The 18,932-nt window shown below is 41.3% G+C and overlaps 1 protein-coding gene across 1 annotated transcript in view; it reads left to right on the top strand.

Moving 5' to 3' along the window:
- The window catches only part of LOC128533412 (alpha-2-macroglobulin-P-like), a 60,712-nt gene that overhangs the window by 32,667 nt on the left and 9,113 nt on the right, over nt 1–18,932 (top strand). The window contains exons 31-32 of the mRNA XM_053507672.1: nt 17,316–17,397; nt 17,559–17,627. Of these exons, the coding sequence (XP_053363647.1) occupies nt 17,316–17,397; nt 17,559–17,627 (151 nt within the window). The remainder of the gene's footprint in view (nt 1–17,315; nt 17,398–17,558; nt 17,628–18,932) is intronic.

An 18,932-nucleotide genomic window follows, 5' to 3' on the forward strand; every position in this document is an offset into this window, starting at 1 on the left:
GAAAGATTATATTGATTTACTGATATGTTAAAAAAATACGTTAAGTAGTTTCTCTAGTTTTTCACATTGCATGGCTACAAATCATATCACATGAAAAACTTACAAATTTTATAAAATCTGCAATATTTACTTAATAGTAAGTCAACTTGACTTAGTAAGTCAACTCATTACATGGCAATATCAATCATATTTCAGGGGCAGCAAGTATCGGTGAGCAAGCATTGCTAAGCCTAAAATGAAAAATTAAAGGTCAATATATAGTTTCATTTTGTCATTCTCATATTAATAATAATTAACTCCTCTCTTTCCTAATATGGCTAACCGGAACTACAGTGGTTAATCAATCGGAATGTAGGTCCTACCGTCGCCGCGCTCGGCGGTACCGTTTGGCTTTGTGCGTTTGCTGGCTTTTACCGTTGAGTGGCGCTATATAACTACAGGCTGACGCCTCATGCCTTAGTTCATTCTCTGCTGGATTAATGAGACACAGAGTTTTAGAACTGCACGTAGTAGCGGATAAAATCAAGTAAAACATTGTAGTTAAACAAATTTATAATCACAAAACTAAAATGACGATACAAATGTAAATTTAAATTAAATTAAATCTTATTAGGATCAAATTTAAACAAAATAAATGTTAACACAGTGAGCCTTTAAATTTTATCACGTGTAATTAGAAAAGACGCGTGTAGGGTTTTGTGTCGTCTTATATCTTGTGTTCTTTAAATTTATAGTAGATTTATTAACTGAAATAAATGACCATAAAATTATAACATTGTCAGGACGTTCTACTGCGTCAGCTGATGTTGGTCATTCAGCCCCGCTTGTGTTTGTGCGTTATTATAAGAATGAAATGCAGTAGACTGTTATGATCTGTAACGGATTCGACCCATGTTGCACGGGCGGCACCATAAAGCACGGACACGAGGCGAGGTCTTACAGGAAAAGGGTAATTTATTTAGGTAAAATGGGGAAGGAAAGTGTTGAAGGAGGGAGAATGGAAAGAAAGGGATAAAGGTTGTGCATGTGCAGTTCCGGGGGCTGTGCCACACTGGCATGCGGGCACACAGCTGATGCTAAGTGTTGGTGCGAGTGGCAGAACTGAGCACGCGGAGGCAGCGCTCCTGCACGCTCCCTCGTGACGGCGCTTCTCCCGCTGTCGATGGCCGGCGCGAGTTCTCGCTGACGCAAAAACCTAACCACACTTTTCCTCTTCGGCAGCGGGGCTGCGAGGGCGGGCACGGTGCGGGAGTGAAGATGCCGCGGGAGCTCACGCAGCTCTTTCTCGCGCTGTCCTCGGCGCGGAGATCAAGGGGCGGAATTCTAGTGTCCTTGTTTAAAGCGCCTGGGCCGCGTCACATCTCCCCACTGACATGCTTTTTTTATATTCTCCATCACATCACGTACTTCCCAGACCTCAGACAAACCTCCGCGCCTTGCTTTTATAATGCGGAGCAAGCCCGAGATCATATTAACGTTAATTATCGCCAGCCGGCACAAATAGGCGGCCCCGTCCCCTTTGCTGCCTATTCAGGGAGCCTACGGAGTGAGGGAGTAGTTATAGTAGATTTGGGCGTACACCCATCACATGCGCACGCCGTGGCAGATCATCATAATTTTCCTAAACTTGTATTTCATAAGGTTTTCCGAGCGGTGGTACAGCGCAACGGGGGTCATTATTTACTATTAAACATTAAACGAATTTACAAAACTTAATGCGTGCAAATAAGCGCTGATTTTACGTAGGAAAGTAAAGAAGAAGATCCTGATGCTCAACATTCCGGAGACCAAACCCCATTTAAATTAAATTAACAAATATTGCAAGTAAATAACAATAGCCCACGTTTAAAAAAGCATTTTTATTTAGATTATAAAAAATAATCCTGCATCTGTTTTAGGTGTTCCAGCTGCCACTGTTCTAAAATTCAAATTAAATCAAATCTTATTAGGATCAAAGTTAAGCACAATAAATGTTAACACAGTGAGCCTTTTGATTTTATCACTTGTAATTAGAAAAAAAGCGTGTATGGATTTGTGTCATCTTATTTCTTGTGTTCTTTAAATTTATAGTAGATTTATTAACTGAAATAAATGACCATAAAATTAAAACAGTGTTAGGACGTTCTACTGCGTCAGCAGATGTCGGTCTTTCAGCCCCGCTTGTGTTTTTGCGTTATTATAAGAATGAAATGCAGGAGACTGTTATGATTTGTAACGGGTTCGACCCATGTTACTCAAACAACTCAGTTCAGGTGAAATGTAAATGGATAGAAAGTAAATGGCTGTGCTGTTTGGGGGAGGGACGTGCTAATGATTTGGTCGGCTCTGTGTGTGTGTGTGTGTGTGAGAGAGAGAGGGGGGTGTCGCGGTCGTTTTCAGTGAAACAAAGGCTCAGCTGAAAAATGTTAGGCACATCAGTCACTTAACCCCCAATAAAAGGTATTTGAGTGTTATGATAGTTGTAATATAACAGATGCGCTCTGAATACTAAACCTAAACCAGGCACGGAGATTAATGAACCAAGATAGCCCCCATACCCGTTTAAAAAATAAATAAAAAATACCAAAGAATATTATTGTGTATAGACTGATTAAAAACAATGCAATTTATGCTATCATAAGGAAAATAACAAGTTCTTCCATTCCAATGATTAAAAAAGGTAACAATGACAACTTTAGAATCTAGAATCCAGGAGATTAAAATTACACAAATTGAAATCAATGAAAGTCTCCAGAAGAGCCTCAGATTCAAGAGGTTTTTAAAGTGGGGAGAAGTGCACTTCAGTTCCTCTAAATGTATAGGTGAGAACAGCCGATTCACACCTGGGGAGGGTGAATAATTTGTATTTGAATGTTGTCTGGCATTGTGAAGCACTATAGTGACACTAAAAGAACAACCCAGGATTAATAGGAATTCTTATACTGCATAAACATTATTTAGCACAAAAAAAATTCCTCGCGCTCGGGAAAACTATGCGTGCGGTTGAGCGCTTTTTAGACTATAGGAAATTAAATTGGAGGGTTTTTATTTAGACTATTAAAAAAATAACCTGCGTCTATTTTTAGGCGTGCCAGCTGCCACTTTTTAGTTAGAAGTTTTCAATACAAAGTTTATAATGCCCACATGACATGACGGAATAAGGCACGGCTGGTGATGATTGGGGTTTGTTGGGTTACAGTGGATTTTACTACGCGGTGTGAGTGCAATGGCCATCCGTCTGCTCGCGCTGACTCTGCTCTCCGCGGATGGCCGTACCGCCCCCCTCCCTCCTCTCGCTCCTTTGAAGTCCATGGGGCGCGTTCCATTTGCCTTGCTTGCATGCCGCACTTCCGCGTTGTTGCACGCGCGCTGCATACACAGCACGTAGTAAAATCCACTGTAGCCCAACAAACCCCGAGTATTTTATAGCGCGGGGTGCAAGCCCGGGCAACGATATTAACGATAGCTCACCAGTCATGTGTAATTCTGCGGTCCCGCTGCTTCGCATGTCTGAAGGGGAGGCCGCCTAACTAGTCAGCGAGGAGCGATATTGATTTGGGCGCACGCCGTGACAGGCTGAAAAAACTGTGTCAGACTAATGTGCAAAAACTATATAATAAAACTATATAAGACTACATGGCGTTATAAGACCCAACTTTTATTTAAGCGCACTCACAATAACGAAAAAACGTTGTGATTTTGTAAGTGTTGTAAGCTGCGCTGTTCTGTATTGTTTTTGGTGAACTTGAGCGCGTCAGAAAATGAACGCAAACGTTTTTTTTAAATGGTCAGAGTCAGTCTGCTTGCTGTTTTCCCGACACGTTTATAATCATTAGTCTACTTCTGCCGGTGCGCTCTGGAAAACTCCATGCATGCGGCTGAGCGCTGATTAAAACTATGGAGTAAATTAAAGAGGAGAATCACGAGTCCTGAGCCCAAACCTCATTTAAATTAAATTAACAAATATTATAAGTAAAAAAACAATAGCCCACGTTTAGAAACCGTTTATAAATTCTTTCCGACATGAGTTGGCCCGGTGTTATGCGCAGAGCGCCGGGAGATTTCCTGAAGCTCAGAAATCACTGGGCATGTTTTCTAAATAGCCGCTATCTTTAATAACTGATGGAGGTTTTGAGCTGTATACACACGCATTCCTGCCTAAACAACTCTTAAAACTACACCTGTAACACAATAAACAGTAATATTTCAAACATTCTGCAGGCTGATATTTGGAGAAAGGAAAGAATAATGAATAAACCAGTTGTTGGGTCAAAATAACCCAACCAGGTGTTCATTTGTAAACTACATCTCATATGAGCCAACATGAGCAACCCAACAATGTGTTTAAAGTACCTGAAATAATCCAGAACTTAAATAACAATAAACCGATACAGAGATACGCTGTATAACGGTCACTGTTGTATTTACGGCAACGAGCGAAAATGTCACTTTGCGCCACCTGGCGGCCATTTTACGAATGACTTTGAAATGCAACTGATTTATTTTGGCCGCTGACGTTTTTACGCGGCGGTGAGCGCGACGGTAATAACCATTCCAATTGATCAACTACTGTACATGTGCAGCTTGTTCTGGAGCAAGAAAAGAGTTAAATTTGTACTTAGTGCAACATACTGTAACATTTAAAGATACTAATTTAATTTAGCTCTGTGGGACAGCAGAAACTACATATTACTCTCACCTGAACTTTTGAATGCATTTTTGCATGGAATAAGGGGTTGTGGAATTTACACTTTATTATAAAATGAACTGAAATGATCAAATCACAGACATTTTAGATTAAAACATTTCTATTGTGCCTCAGACTTTAACATGTAATATATCTTTCAATAATTTTTAATCAGCATTATTTTCCTTAAAATATCTTTTGTTAATTTTGTCATTACTTCTTGCTACATTTAATTCTACTGAACATAACGATTTCATAAATGTGCTTAAACATTGATAATGACTTGATAACCAAGGCGTTTCTGAGGTGTTAATGTCCTCCCAACACAAATGACGCTAACGAACATGACAAAATTCACACCAACGCCAAAAAAGACAGTAAGGAACCGTACCGACCTCTACAGAGCTCTCCGGTGGTCATAACGCATTTGCATCGGCCTTGATTTGTAGCAAATAAAAATCTGTGTGATTTGGGTATTCAGTTGATTACACAGAGTGGCCAAATTCTGAAATCTGTTATAGTAGTTATAAGATGTAAATGGTTATAAGGTGTAAATTACATTTGTATGGTAAAACTGTGGCTTGGATAGTAGTTTCAGTAGCAACATGAACAATAGGTTTGTGCCCATCAAAATACATTATTGTGTCTATAATAACAACTCATACACAGAGACGTGAAGAGAAAATACTGTAACAGTAGAAAATGACGAACTGTCTTTACTAATTTTGGGAAGGAAACCATGTGGTGGGATGGCTGTAAATTGTCCTGTACTGTGCGGACATTTACCTTTATGGTAATTAGCAGGTGGCCTTACCCAGAGAAACCTGTGCTTTCCACTATATTGTACCTTTTAATCTTCTATTAATAGTGTATTCTGATTCACCCGGTAGAGATCTTAGAACATCATTAAGCTAAGGTCAGCATTAATCTGACCACGTAAGTCAGGAAAGGGGGAAAAGCAGACAGTTAATTGGCAAAGCTTTTATTAAAGTAGAAATAACAGCCCATACAAGCCATCATTTGATCCACAGAATGCATATTGCTAGTGATTTATCAAATACTGTATGTTTAGCCATTAGTAAACACACGCACGGAAAGATAGCAACCTAATCACAGGGACAAAACTCGCGGTAAATCATGATGAATTATACTTACGGCTACCACGCAAAATCACGTAGGTGAGATAGGGGTATTAGTAGTTCACAGATCATGAGTGATGATGGTAGAATAACTATAAAGGTTTTGACTAAAACAACATGCGTGCGTAATCACAAAGGAGGCTTCATCTTCTGCAATAGAAAAGTAATCTAACCATTATCAGAAAGTAACACTGTAATGTAACTGATTACTTTTTAATGACAGTAATTTTGTAAAGAAATTTGTTACTTTAAAAAATTAAGTCCCCCAACATGGCATTTGGCAAGGACTCTTATCCAGTACAGGGTTGTGGGAAGCGTTGAACTTATTCCATGGGATTCGGCACTAGAGTAGGTGGAGTACATCCTGGATAGGGTGCCAATCACAGGGCACACACACTAACGCACACTCAATGGTACCACCCAATTAGTACACACCTATTAGTCTACTCAGTATTTCCACTCGGCACAGTGGTGTAGTGGTTTCACCTGTTATCTTGCGCCTCCAGGATCCGAGTTCAATTTCTGCCTTAGGGTCTGCCCCACAGTTTCACTCCACAGACAGATATATAAAAGCTTTTAACTGTTGTACAGATGCTATGCACCTTTAAATTTAACTTGCCTTTTTAAAATGATAGCCCCTTCTCTCTCAAAAAGCATTTTCTGTATGTTTTCATGTAACATTATTAATAGCTTTATACATAGTTAATGCAGTTACGAGGTCAAAGAATTTTAACATTTTAGATTGTACAAACAGTGAGTTCGTGTGGTCACAAAATCCTATATTATGAACTATTCTCATGGCTCTCTTTTGGAGTATAAACAGGGGTTTCAAATTCAAAATTCAAATTCAAATTTTATTTGTCACATACACAGTCATACAAAGTACGAAATGTAGTGAAATGCTTACACGACCGCCAGTGACCTTAAAAAGAGAATTAAAACTTATAAGTAATAAATATCAATAGAAGAAATATGATAAAAAATGTTAATAAAAATTTAACTAGAAAAAATAGAACCTGAAAATAGAAATATATTGTATACATAGAACTATAATTTTGTGCAAGTATGCATAGAAAAAGTGACTTTGTGCAATGGTTATTAAAGTGACTTTGTGTAATGGTCCAGAATGTAAACGTGAACATGTAGTGTAGATGTGATGTGCGTGGAGTTGTCCATAGTGTCCATGGATGTATAAAGATTGATTGATTGATTTTGAGAATTGTGAAAATATTGTGTTAGTTTTGCCTAGTGGTGTGGTTGAGAGACCTTATCGCCTGCGGGAAGAAGCTCCTCCTCAGTCTCTCTGTGTTGGCCCTCAGGGAGCGGAATCGCTTCTCAGACCGCAACAGAGTAAACAGTCCATTGTTGGGATGGCTAAGGTCCTTCACGACCTTCCTGGCCTTGGTCCAGCACCGCTTGGTGTAGATTGAGTGCAGGTCAGGGAGCTCGATGCGGATGATGCGCTCAGCTGATCGCACCACCCTCTGTAGAGCTCGTCTGTCCTGCATGGTGCTGTTCCCGAACCAGGTCGTGATGTTTCCCGTCAGGATGCTCTCTATGGTGCAGGAGTAGAAATTCCTGAGCACCTTGGAGGGCAGTCTAAAGTCTCTCAAGCGTCTGAGGTGGTACAGACGCTGCCGGGCCTTTTTTACCACGGTGTTGATGTGACAGGACCATGTCAGGTCCTGCGTGATGTGAACACCGAGGTATCTGAAGCTGTCCACTCTCTCCACTGGGCTCCTGTTGATGATGGGGGTCTGGTAGTTCCTCTCCTGCTTTGTACTGAAGTCCACTATCAGCTCCTTTGTCCTGCTGACGTTCAGGAGGAGATTGTTTCTCTGGCACCAGTTCTCCAGATTTCCAACCTCCTCCAGGTAGGCCGTCTCATCGTTGTTGGTGATCAGGCCCACCACGACAGTGTCGTCAGCAAACTTGATGACGGTGGTGGAGTTGGTAGTGGCCACGCAGTCAGAGGTGTACAGAGAGTACAGCAGGGGGCTCAGAACACAACCCTGGGGGGCTCCAGTACTGAGAGTGATGGAGGCTGAGACATGGCCGCCCATCCTTACTGCCTGTGGTCTGCCAGTCAGAAAATTGGAGATCCACTGACACATGGATGAGCTGAGTCCCAGGTGCTCCAGCTTGGTGGTGAGTGTGGAGGGAATTATGGTATTAAATGCAGAGCTGTAGTCGATGAAGAGCATTTTCACATAATTCCCCCTCCGAGTGTCCATGTGAGTGAGAGATGTATGGAGGAGATGTGAGATTGCATCGTCCGTGAAACGGTTTGGACGGTATGCAAACTGTAGTGGGTCCAGTGTGTCTGGTAGTGAAGAAATGATGAAGTCTCTGACCAGGCGTTCAAAGCACTTCATCACTACTGAAGTGAGGGCTACAGGGCGATAATCATTGAGGGAAGCAGGATGAGGTTTCTTTGGGACTGGAACAATAATGGACTCTTTGAAGCATGTGGGGATCACCGACTGAGATAAAGAGATGTTGAATATCTCAGTGAACACAGGTGCTAGCTGGTCTGCGCAGGCTCTGAGAATGCGGCCTGAGATGCCATCTGGTCCTGCTGCTTTCCTGGTGTTCACTCTCTTGAAGGCTCTCCTCACGTCATGCTCGGTGATGATGAACGCGCTTCCGGTGCTGGCAGTGACTTCCTGTCTGCAGCCATTAGCGCCGCTAGCATTAGCATCGCTAGCGTCTTTAGCTGCAGCCTCGAAGCGAGTATAGAAAGTGTTCAGCTCATCTGCCAGAGTCACGTCTGCGTTTATCATACCGGATGTTGGTGCTTTATAATCCGTAATTGTCGTTAGTCTCTGCCACAGGCTCCTAGAGTCACTCTGTTGGAGTTGTGACTCTAGTTTCCTCCCGTAGCGCTGCTTCGCCTCTTTCACCGCCTTCCGGACGCTGTATGACGCAGCCTTGTATGGTTCCATGTCCCCCGACGCGAGTCCCGTGTTGTAGGCAGCGGTGCGAGATTTTAGAGCGTCGCGGATGGTTTTATCCACCCACGGCTTCTGGTTGGGAAACGTTTTAATAGTCTTTTTCTCCACGGTATCATCCGCTAGTTTCCCGATGAATCCCACAACCGTTTCCGTAAACACGCTGACGTCACCATCGGAGCTGTTTCTGAACATGTCCCAGTCTGCGTCATCGAGTGCGTCCTGTAACGCGGCCACCGTTGTAGTGAGCTTTTGTATGTGTTCCCCCAGTTCTCAACACAGTAATTTAAGTAAGGCAAAATCATTAAATAAAATACAAAACAGTGTGTGTAGTGACTTCTGATTCAAAGTGTTTTACTTTTGGCCAGAATAGAAATACTTTTAGACAGTTTATTCTGGACATGTTTAATGTGAGATTTCCAGCAGATTTTGTCATTTGTTATCACACCCAAGAACTTTGTTTCATAGACTCATTCAATATTGACACCCTCTATCTGTACCTGTATTTGACTATGAGTTCTGCATTTACCAAATACCACACATTTTGTATGATCTAGTTTTAAAGTTAACTTGTTTTTGGCTAACCATTTTTTAATTAATTTTTTTTATTTCTAAAGTGATCAGGTCCAAAAGCTGCTGTATATTCTTACAGTATCCCAAATGTTTGTCATTAGCAAATAACACAAATTTCACTAGATCAGATATCATATATAGTACATATGTCATTTTTGTATAAAATAAATTATTTTGGCCCCAATACTGTGACCCCTGGGGGATGCCACACAATTTCCAAACAATTAGATTGGTGCTCTCCCATCCTCACAAACTGTTGCCTGTTAGTTAAATAATTTCTAACCCAGTCCAATACAACTCCCCGAATCACAGACATTTCCAGTTTATTAATTAATATTTAATGATTTATTCTGTCAAAAGTTTTTTTTTAGGTCAGTAAATATCACTACAAAACCTTTTTTGTCTGGAGTGTTGGACATTTCTTTTATGAATTCAGTCAATGCTAATGAAGTTGTCCGGTTACTTCTGACTCCATACTGACTGTCAGAAGTTTCTGTTTGTCAATGAATTCATCTAGTCAATTGTTAAAAAGCTTTTCTAGAATTTTTGAGAATTGTGTCAGAAAATAAACAGGCCTATAATTTGTGAAATGGTGTTCATCACCAAATTTGCACAATCGTAAATATTTTGCTATTTTGATTTTGTTTGGAAATTTTCCAGTTTGAAATGATAAGTTAATAATGTACATTAATGGTTTCGAAATCCCATCTATTACCCATTTAACTACTTTCATATCTAAACCATCACAATCAGTAGATGTTTTGCTTTTGCATTTATAATCACATATAAAATGTTTTTATAATCCCTCTTACTTATACTGATAACAAAAAAGCTGCAATCTTAACTCAATAAAACAAGCTCAGGAGAAAACAAACAGACTATGCCCAAAAGAGAACAAATAGATGCAAGACAAAAGGATTAACTCTACATGTTGGCTTCTTATAGCTAAACTAATTAACCAGTCACCTCGGTTCAGGTGAGTGACCCTATCACCTGACCGAGGTGCATTTTGGGAAACAAAGTTCAAAAACACAAAACTCTACTCTGGAGCCCCACTGGAGGTCCAGGGCACCCTTCCCAAGGTCCTGTGTTTAGCCTTCTGATACAGAGGCTGCAGATTTTGTCCCTTCGGCAGGGTGTCAGGTCGAGCAGGACAGGAGAGATTCCTTTCTATTCATGAGACATGACCGAAACGAGTTTCTTGTCGAAGCCGGGCAGCAGGGCTGGCACTGGGTCGTCAAAGCCGGGCGACAGAGCAAGCACTGGGTCGACGACCCCAAAGCCAGGCGGCGGAGCGAGCACTGGCACAACGTCCTTGAGCCGGGCGAAGAAGTGAGCTGTGGTTCAAGCAGTGCAGATCTCTCTGGGTAGACTGGGCCCTCAGCAGGGTTCTCTGGCAGGTCTGGGCCTCCACTGAGGCTAACTGGCAGGTCTGCTTTAAAGTTAACAGAAAGATCGGGGCCTACATTCGGGGTAACTGAAGGATCGGGGCCTGCATTCAAGCTAACTGAAAGATCAGTGATGGATATTGATTCACCTGTTTCCCTGTTAAGCTGGGCGAGCTGTTTTTGAAGGAGTGCACCCTCTCCAAGCAGGGTTTGCATGTGTTTAAGATCCTTCGCAGCACGGCACACTTTCAACTCTCTGATGAGCTCAATTGCTTACTGTTGGAGCGAAAATCGCCGCCGTCGATACTCCTCGCTCTCCGTCCTCCAGTGACACACAGACTGGGGTTCCTACCCGCCCTGGTCACCGCCTCTATTAGACCTCCTGGTCCATGCACTTTGGTCGGAGCGGGGAGCAACATCACCCTGAGGTTCGTCATGCTCGATCCTCGAAGGCACAGCAACGCGGTAAAAGTGACGGTAAAAACACTGATCACAACCCCTCCGACTGGTTGATCAAAATGGCAAAAGAGCGAGCTTAGTTGTTTTTTTTGTAACACGTGTTATGCGCTGGAATGCCCCCTGCCATGGATTGCCCCCCTACATAATCGCTATCAAATATTATATTCGAACATAAATTTATAGGTTAATGGTTTACAAATTACAAAAGACAATAAAATAAGCAATATGAAAATAAATACATTGTATATGAAAAAATTAAAATATTAATATTTTTTTAATTACAACATGGGTTGTAAACCTAGGGTTTATTATAATAGTAATATCATATTTGATAATAATAAACCTATGAATTTATGTTTGAATATAATATTTGATAGCGATTATGTGTGGGAAGGGGGCAATCCATGGCAGGGGGGCATGGATTGCCCACTCGAACTACCGGACTTCCGGGGACTACCGGACTTCTGGGAACTACCGAACTTCTGGTAGTTCCCAGAATTTCAAAATCTACAAAAGGGGTAGAGCATTTTCATATTTAGCTCCAAAGCTTTGGAATAGCCTTCCCGACAGTGTTCGGGGAGCAGACACGGTTTCCCAGTTTAAAAGTAGACTCAAGACGCATCTCTTTAATTTGGCATACACGTAACTCATTCCATAACCTCATACTCCAGTACACCTATCCTGAATGGCAACTACGCTTATTCTCTGCATCTGTTCTGTATTTTTCTACCCATCCCGAGGCATCGGGAGATTGTGCCAGCTTCAGTAGACAAAGGCCAACCCTACGAGGTTTCTGAGGCATACAGCAAAGAACCAACTCCAGCTGGATTCAGCTTTATGATGGTTGGAGCTACACATGCTGCTCCTGTTCTCCCAGTGATCCAGACCCCACCTACTGACTCCCTGTGCTGAACTGGACTTCATGTTAATTTAATTAGTCTGGTTCCTCTCAACGTTCCTTTCTATTGGCATTTCAGGAAGTTTTTCCTTGCCACCATCGCCGTCACCCTTGGCTTGCAAGGAAATGGCATTTCATTTATCATTCATTCATCTTATTATTATCTAGACACATTTTTCTCACATAGACACACTTCTAAATATTTTCTTTTCTAAAAATTTTTTTTTTCATTTTTGTAAAGCTGCTTTGAGACAATGACCATTGGTAAAAGTGCTATATAAATAAAATTGAACTGAAATTGAATATACACTCAACAAAAATATAAACGCAACACCTTTGTTTCTGCTCCGATTTTTCATGAGATGGACTTAAAGATCTAAAATTCATTCCAGATACACAATATTACCATTTCTCTCAAACATTGTTCACAAATCAGTCTAAATGTGTGATAGTGAGCACTTCTGCTTTGCCGAGATAATCCATCCTACCTCACAGGTGTGCCACATCAAGATGCTGATCTGACATCATGAGTAGTGCACAGGTGTACCTTATACTGCCCACAATAAAAGGCCACCCTGGAATGTGCAGTTTTTTGCTTTATTGGGGGTCTGGGGACTCAGAACCGGTCAGTATCTGGTGTGACCACCATTTGTCTCATGCAGTGCAACACATCTTTTTCTCATAGAGTTTATCAGTTTGTCAATTGTGGCCTGTGAAATGTTGGTCCACTCCTCTTCAATGCCTGTGCGAAGTTGTTGGATATTAGTGGGAACTGGTACACACTGTCATATACGCCGGTCAAGCACATCCCAAACATGCTTAACGGGTGACATGTCCGGTGAGTATGCTGGCCATGCAAGAACTGGGACATTTTCAGCTTCCAAGAACTGTGTACAGATCCTTGCAACATGGGGCCGTGCATTATCATCTTGCTGAAACATGAGGTGATGTTCATGGATGTATGGCACAACAATGGGCCTCAGGATCTCATCACGGTATCTCTGTGCATTTAAAATGCCATCAATGAAATGTACCTGTGTTCTTTGTCCATAACAGATGCCTGCCCATACCATAACCCCACCACCACCATGGGCCACTCGATCCACAACATTGACATCAGCAAAGCGCTCACCCACACAACGCCACACACGCTGTATGCCATCTGCCCTAAACAATGTAAACCGAGATTCATCCGTGAAGAGAACACCTCTCCAACGTGCCAGACGCCATCGAATGTAAGCATTTGCCCATTCAAGTCTGTTACGGCGATGAGCTGGAGTCAGGTCAAGACCCCGATGAGGACGACGAGCATGCAGTTGAGCTTCCCTGAGACGGTTTCTGACAGTTTGTGCAGAAATTGTTTGGTTATGCAAACCAATTGTTTCAGCAGCTGTCTGAGTGGCTGGTCTCAGACGATCTTGGGGGTAAACCTGCTGGATGTGGAGGTCCTGGGCTGGTGTGGTTACACGTGGTCTGCGGTTGTAAGGCCGGTTGGATGTACTGCCATATTCTCTGAAACGCCTTTGGAGACGGCTTATGGTGGAGAAATGAACATTCAATGCACAAGCAACAGATCTGGTTGACATTCCTGCTGCCAGCATGCCAATTGCACGCTCCCTCAATGCTTGTGGCATCTGTGGCATTTTGCTGTGAGACAAAACTGCACCTGTGCACTACTCATGATGTCAGATCAGCATCTTGATGTGGCACACCTGTGAGGTGGGATGGATTATCTCAGCAAAGCAGAAGTGCTCACTATCACACATTTAGACTGATTTGTGAACAATGTTTGAGAGAAATGGTAATATTGTGTATCTGGAATGAATTTTAGATCTTTAAGTCCATCTTATGAAAAATCGGAGCAGAAACAAAGGTGTTGCGTTTATATTTTTGTTGAGTGTATATACACTCACCACTCACCTAAAGGATTATTAGGAGCACCTGTTTAATTTCGCATTAATGCAATTATCTAATCAACCAAACACATGGTTGTTGCTTCAATGCATTTAGGGGTGTGGTCCTGGTTAAGACAATCGTGGCATGGTTGGTGGTGCCAGATAGGCCGGTCTGAGTATTTTACAATCTGCTTATAACTGGGATTTTCACGCACAACCATTTCTAGGGTTTACAAAGAATGGTGTGAAAAGGGAAAAACGTCCAGCATGCAGCAGTCCTGTGGGCAAAAATGCCTTGTTGATGCTAGAGGTCAGAGGAGAATGGGCTGACTGATTCAAGCTGATAGAAGAGCAACTTTGACTGAAATAACCACTTGTTACAACTAAGGTATGCAGCAAAGCATTTGTGAAGCCACAACACGCACAACCTTGAGGCAGATAGGCTACAACAGCAGAATACCCCACCGGTTACCACTCATCTTCACTACAAATAGGAAAAAGAGGCTACAATTTGCACAAGCTCACCAAAATCGGTCAGTTGAAGACTGGAAAAATGTTGCCTGGTCTGATGAGTCTCGATTTCTGTTGAGAAATTCAAATGGTAGAGTCAGAATTTGGCGTAAACAGAATGAGAATCATGCCTTGTTACCATCATGCCTTGTTACCACTGTGCAGGCTGCTGGTGGTGGTGTAATGGTGTGGGGGATGTTTTCTTGGCACACTTTAGGCCCCTTAGTGCCAATTGGACCTCGTTTAAATGCCATGGGCTACCTGAGCATTGTTTCTGACCATGTCCATTCCTTTATGACCACCATGTACCCATCTTCTGATGGCTTCTTCCAGCAGGATAATGCACCATGTTACAAAGCTCGAATCATTTCAAATTGGTTTCTTGAACATGACAATAAGTTCACTGTACTAAAATGGCCCCCACAGTCACCAGATCTCAACCCAATAGAGCATCTTTGGGATGTGGTAGAATGGGAGCATCGTGCCCTGGATGTGCTAAATCTCAATCAACTGCAAGATGCTATTCTATTAATATGGGCCAACATTTCTAAAAAAATGGTTTTAGCACCTTGTTGAATCAATGCCACGTAGAATTAGGGCAGTTCTGAAGGTGAAAGGGGGTCAAACAGGTGAGTTTATATATATATATATATATATATATATATATATATATATATATATATATATATATATATATATGCAAGATACTATTCTTTTCCCACTTGAGTCAGTCCGCGTCAGTCATGCTCTTTAACCAATGAGATGTGACCTCGCCATTTCAACCAATCATAACCCGCCTGAAGCGCAGACTGAATCCTGTGTACATGGAATAAACCTGCTTTCGAGCAGGTTTATGCTTATGGACATGTTGCTATGACAGCAAATGCGAGATGCGCATTGAAGAACGAAACAATTTAAGATCAGGACAAATCCAGCTAACTGAGTTTGCGACGTACGAAAAACGGACCCCAGGCCCAGGAGAAAACAAACAGATGCAGGACAAAGGATCAACTTAACATGTTGGCTTCTTATAGCTAAACTAATCAACCAGTCACCTGGGTTTAGGTGAATGACCCCATCACCTGACTGAGGTGCATTTTGGGAAACGAAGTTCAAAAACACAAACACTGACACTACCTTAATAAAAAAAACTATTTAACTTATTTACGGCATTTTCCATTTTTGTAATGTGTATCTTTTTCCAAGTCCTGTGAGTGGTATTCAGTGTATTGAAATGTATTCAATTCCTTATCCCTATACTCAGCAATGCTCTTTAGTAAGTGATTATCCATAGGATGTGAATAAATTGTGTTTGTTAGTATAGAAGATCGACATACCTGGGTGATGCTTCTCTGCCTCTAGATTGATCCTGACATAGGCTATTAATTGTTTCTGGGTTGTTTTGGTGAGTGCTGGTTTTCGGATGAATAATCAATTTGTCCTGCCGTATGTAAGGAATGGCCCCTCTGCTCTCAAATCTGGAATCAGATCCTTCCTTTTTCTCCTAACAGCATCCGTGAAATCCTCCTTTATGTAAATGTTCGATCCATTTAGCAATTTGGCACGTTAATTTGCATAATGGCTGATCTGTCTTTGAACCATAGGAGTTTCACCACTATGGGCCTCAGGCTTTCTCCCCTTGGTTTTCCTTTGGACCCTCTCGATCTCGACCTCCTGCTGCAGCTGTAATTTATCTTTTAATACTTCCTTCAATTTCACCTCCAACTCAGTACATTTTTCCCCCAGCGTCTCTTCAATCCCCTCGACAGCCAGGTTGTTACGCCTAGACTGACCCTTCATATAATCCATCTTCTCAGTGATAGTCAGCATGCCCTCACACCCTTTAAAAACATCTAATTGCAAAAAGTTCAGCAAACCACTTGTTTTTATATCATCCACGTCCTTTTGTGTAAACTGTTAACTTGTTTTTATGTCCTGTAATTCCCTTGTTAACACGTCCATTCTGGAATTTGTTGTGTCTATTATGACTTTGATAAATCCTTTAAAAGTGTCCTGTTGTTGCTGAAGCAGTGGCAAAAACATTTCCTTCTGCTTTTGCAATTGTTACGATATTTGGGTGTGTTATTTATTTGGGTGTGTGTTTATATATATAAGTGTGACATATTCCATGTCAGGTCCCACCTCTGTTGCTCTTGCTCTTGTTGGCACTTTTTACACTTTAGGCGCCCGTATACCTAGTGTAGGCTTGGCATTAACTTGGCATTAGCCTAGCCTAGCTAGGATGATAACAGGAATGTTGTTATAAACTTCTTCCTACCTTTCGCCTCCCAGCTTGTTGGGATTTTTGGATATTTCTAAGAGAGGTGAGAAAATTAGGCTTACACGCCTCTGCTGAGTGTGATAAATGTGTGTGCACTGGACAATCATTTTAGAATTTAACTTAATCAGCCTAGCTTGTCTTTTTTACACAAACTCCTGTCCATTTTTGCTAAATAGCAACTCTTTATTAACTTAATTTTAATAATCCTTATGAAGGAATTACACAAATATACATGTAAGGTGTGTACAGTATATGTACTGAAAGTGCTGAATACATAACCAACCAGCAGTTTGTTTGTTTTGTTACATGGAGACGGACATGGATTCAGGACAACAGGCTATGTTTACCCTAAGACATGAGACAAGCCCCTGTGCTACAAAAGTCAGCAAAAAATAATAAGAGCCATCAACCATCAGATTTCTTACAAGCATAGAGAAAATATTCTTATTCAGACTTTACCACATGGTGACAGTGAGGATTATCTGTCATTATAGTTGCTATAAAATGGTATTAACTATATTTATGTAAATTTTGCTGTTTATTTTAAATTTTCAGGTATAATGGGAGACTAAACAGCACTAACATGATCATAGTGGACATTAAACTCTTATCAGGGTTCACAGCTGATCCTGATGAAGTAAGAAGTTAAAGTCCATTCAAAAATATAAACGCTAAAATGTAATTTATTTGTGTGTGTGTCTGTGTGTGTGTGTGTGTCTGTGTGTGTGTGTGTGTGAGAGAGTTAGGTGTTGGGTATTATTTCACTAATGTTGAATAATTCTTGTGGTATGTTTTTAGCTTGAAACACAAATTTTGGTGGACAAAGTTGATTCCAAAGAAGACCATATTGTCATGTATATCAAAAAGGTAAGACAGTTTAAAAATCTATACTGTACATACAGTAGGTGGACAAGTGGTATGTTACTTTTACCGTCGCGGCGCATGGCGACAGTAATTGGGTAGTAATCTAATTGGCAGATTACCTGGCTAAGCTGGCTTTTACCGCTAAGTGTCGCTATATAACTACAGACTGACGCCTCAGGCATCAGTTCGTTCTCGTTCTCAGCTCGTCTAGAGCCGCACGTAGTTGCAGATAAAATTATCTGGCTTAGGTAGCCAGTTAGGCACATCAGTCACTTTACCCCAAATAAAAGGTGGTAAAATTAATAAACCGAGATGCGTGTTTCTTAGCCCCACCCCCGTGAACACAGCGTATTCAGAGAAAAGGACGTGCTCGGACCACTCAGCTACTGCGGATTCTAAAATTGACAGTGTTAATGTTTTTTAATCGCTGGAATAGAAAAGATAAAAAGTTTCCTCATCATTACATGCCTTGTATTGTTTTTAATCACTCTATATACCACTTGTGATTTTTATGCTATTTTAGAGATGGGAAATACTAATGAAATATTTTTTGTTTTTTTATTTTAATTTTTTATAAAATATTAATTTTCAATATTTTTATTATTGTGAGAGTGATTACAACCAATACAATTTATGTTCTGATAAGGAAAATCTTCATTTCTTTTATTCCAGTAAAACAGTTATAATGTAAATTTTAGAATCTAGAATCCAGAAGATAACAATTGCACAAATTTAAAAAGAGAGTGTATGCGTAATTAGAAAAGCTACACGTGTAGGGTCATGTGTCATCTTATATTTTGTGTTCTTTAAATTTGTAGTAGATTTATTAACTGAAATAAATTAAACTAAACGACCATAAAATTAAAACATTGTCAGATTAATGTGCAAAAACTATATAGTAAAACGTCTCTAGGGTTACGTCCGTAACCCCAGTTCCTGAAGGGTAACGAGACGCCGCGTCACGAAGTGACAGCTATGGGGATTGCTTCCAGAAATCGCGTCTTGAAGACATATCTAATCAATTTCATATATACGACGTCATCGCCTTAGCGACGCAGCCGCGTCTGACGTCGGCACGCGGAAGAGTATAAATAGGTGTCAGACAAACCTACTACAGCTTCCGAAAGCTCACAAGCGCCCAGGCGCATATAAGTATGGCAACGTGACGCGGCGTCTCGTTCCCCTTCAGGGAACTGGGGTTACGGACGTAACCCTAGAGACGTTCCCTTTCAGGGGAACTTCAAGCCGCGTCACGAAGTGACAGCTATGGGGACGAGAATGCCCACTCCGCCATGCTTATAGGTGCCT

Source organism: Clarias gariepinus, chromosome 11 (assembly GCF_024256425.1).
Source record: "Clarias gariepinus isolate MV-2021 ecotype Netherlands chromosome 11, CGAR_prim_01v2, whole genome shotgun sequence".
NCBI lineage: Eukaryota > Metazoa > Chordata > Actinopteri > Siluriformes > Clariidae > Clarias > Clarias gariepinus.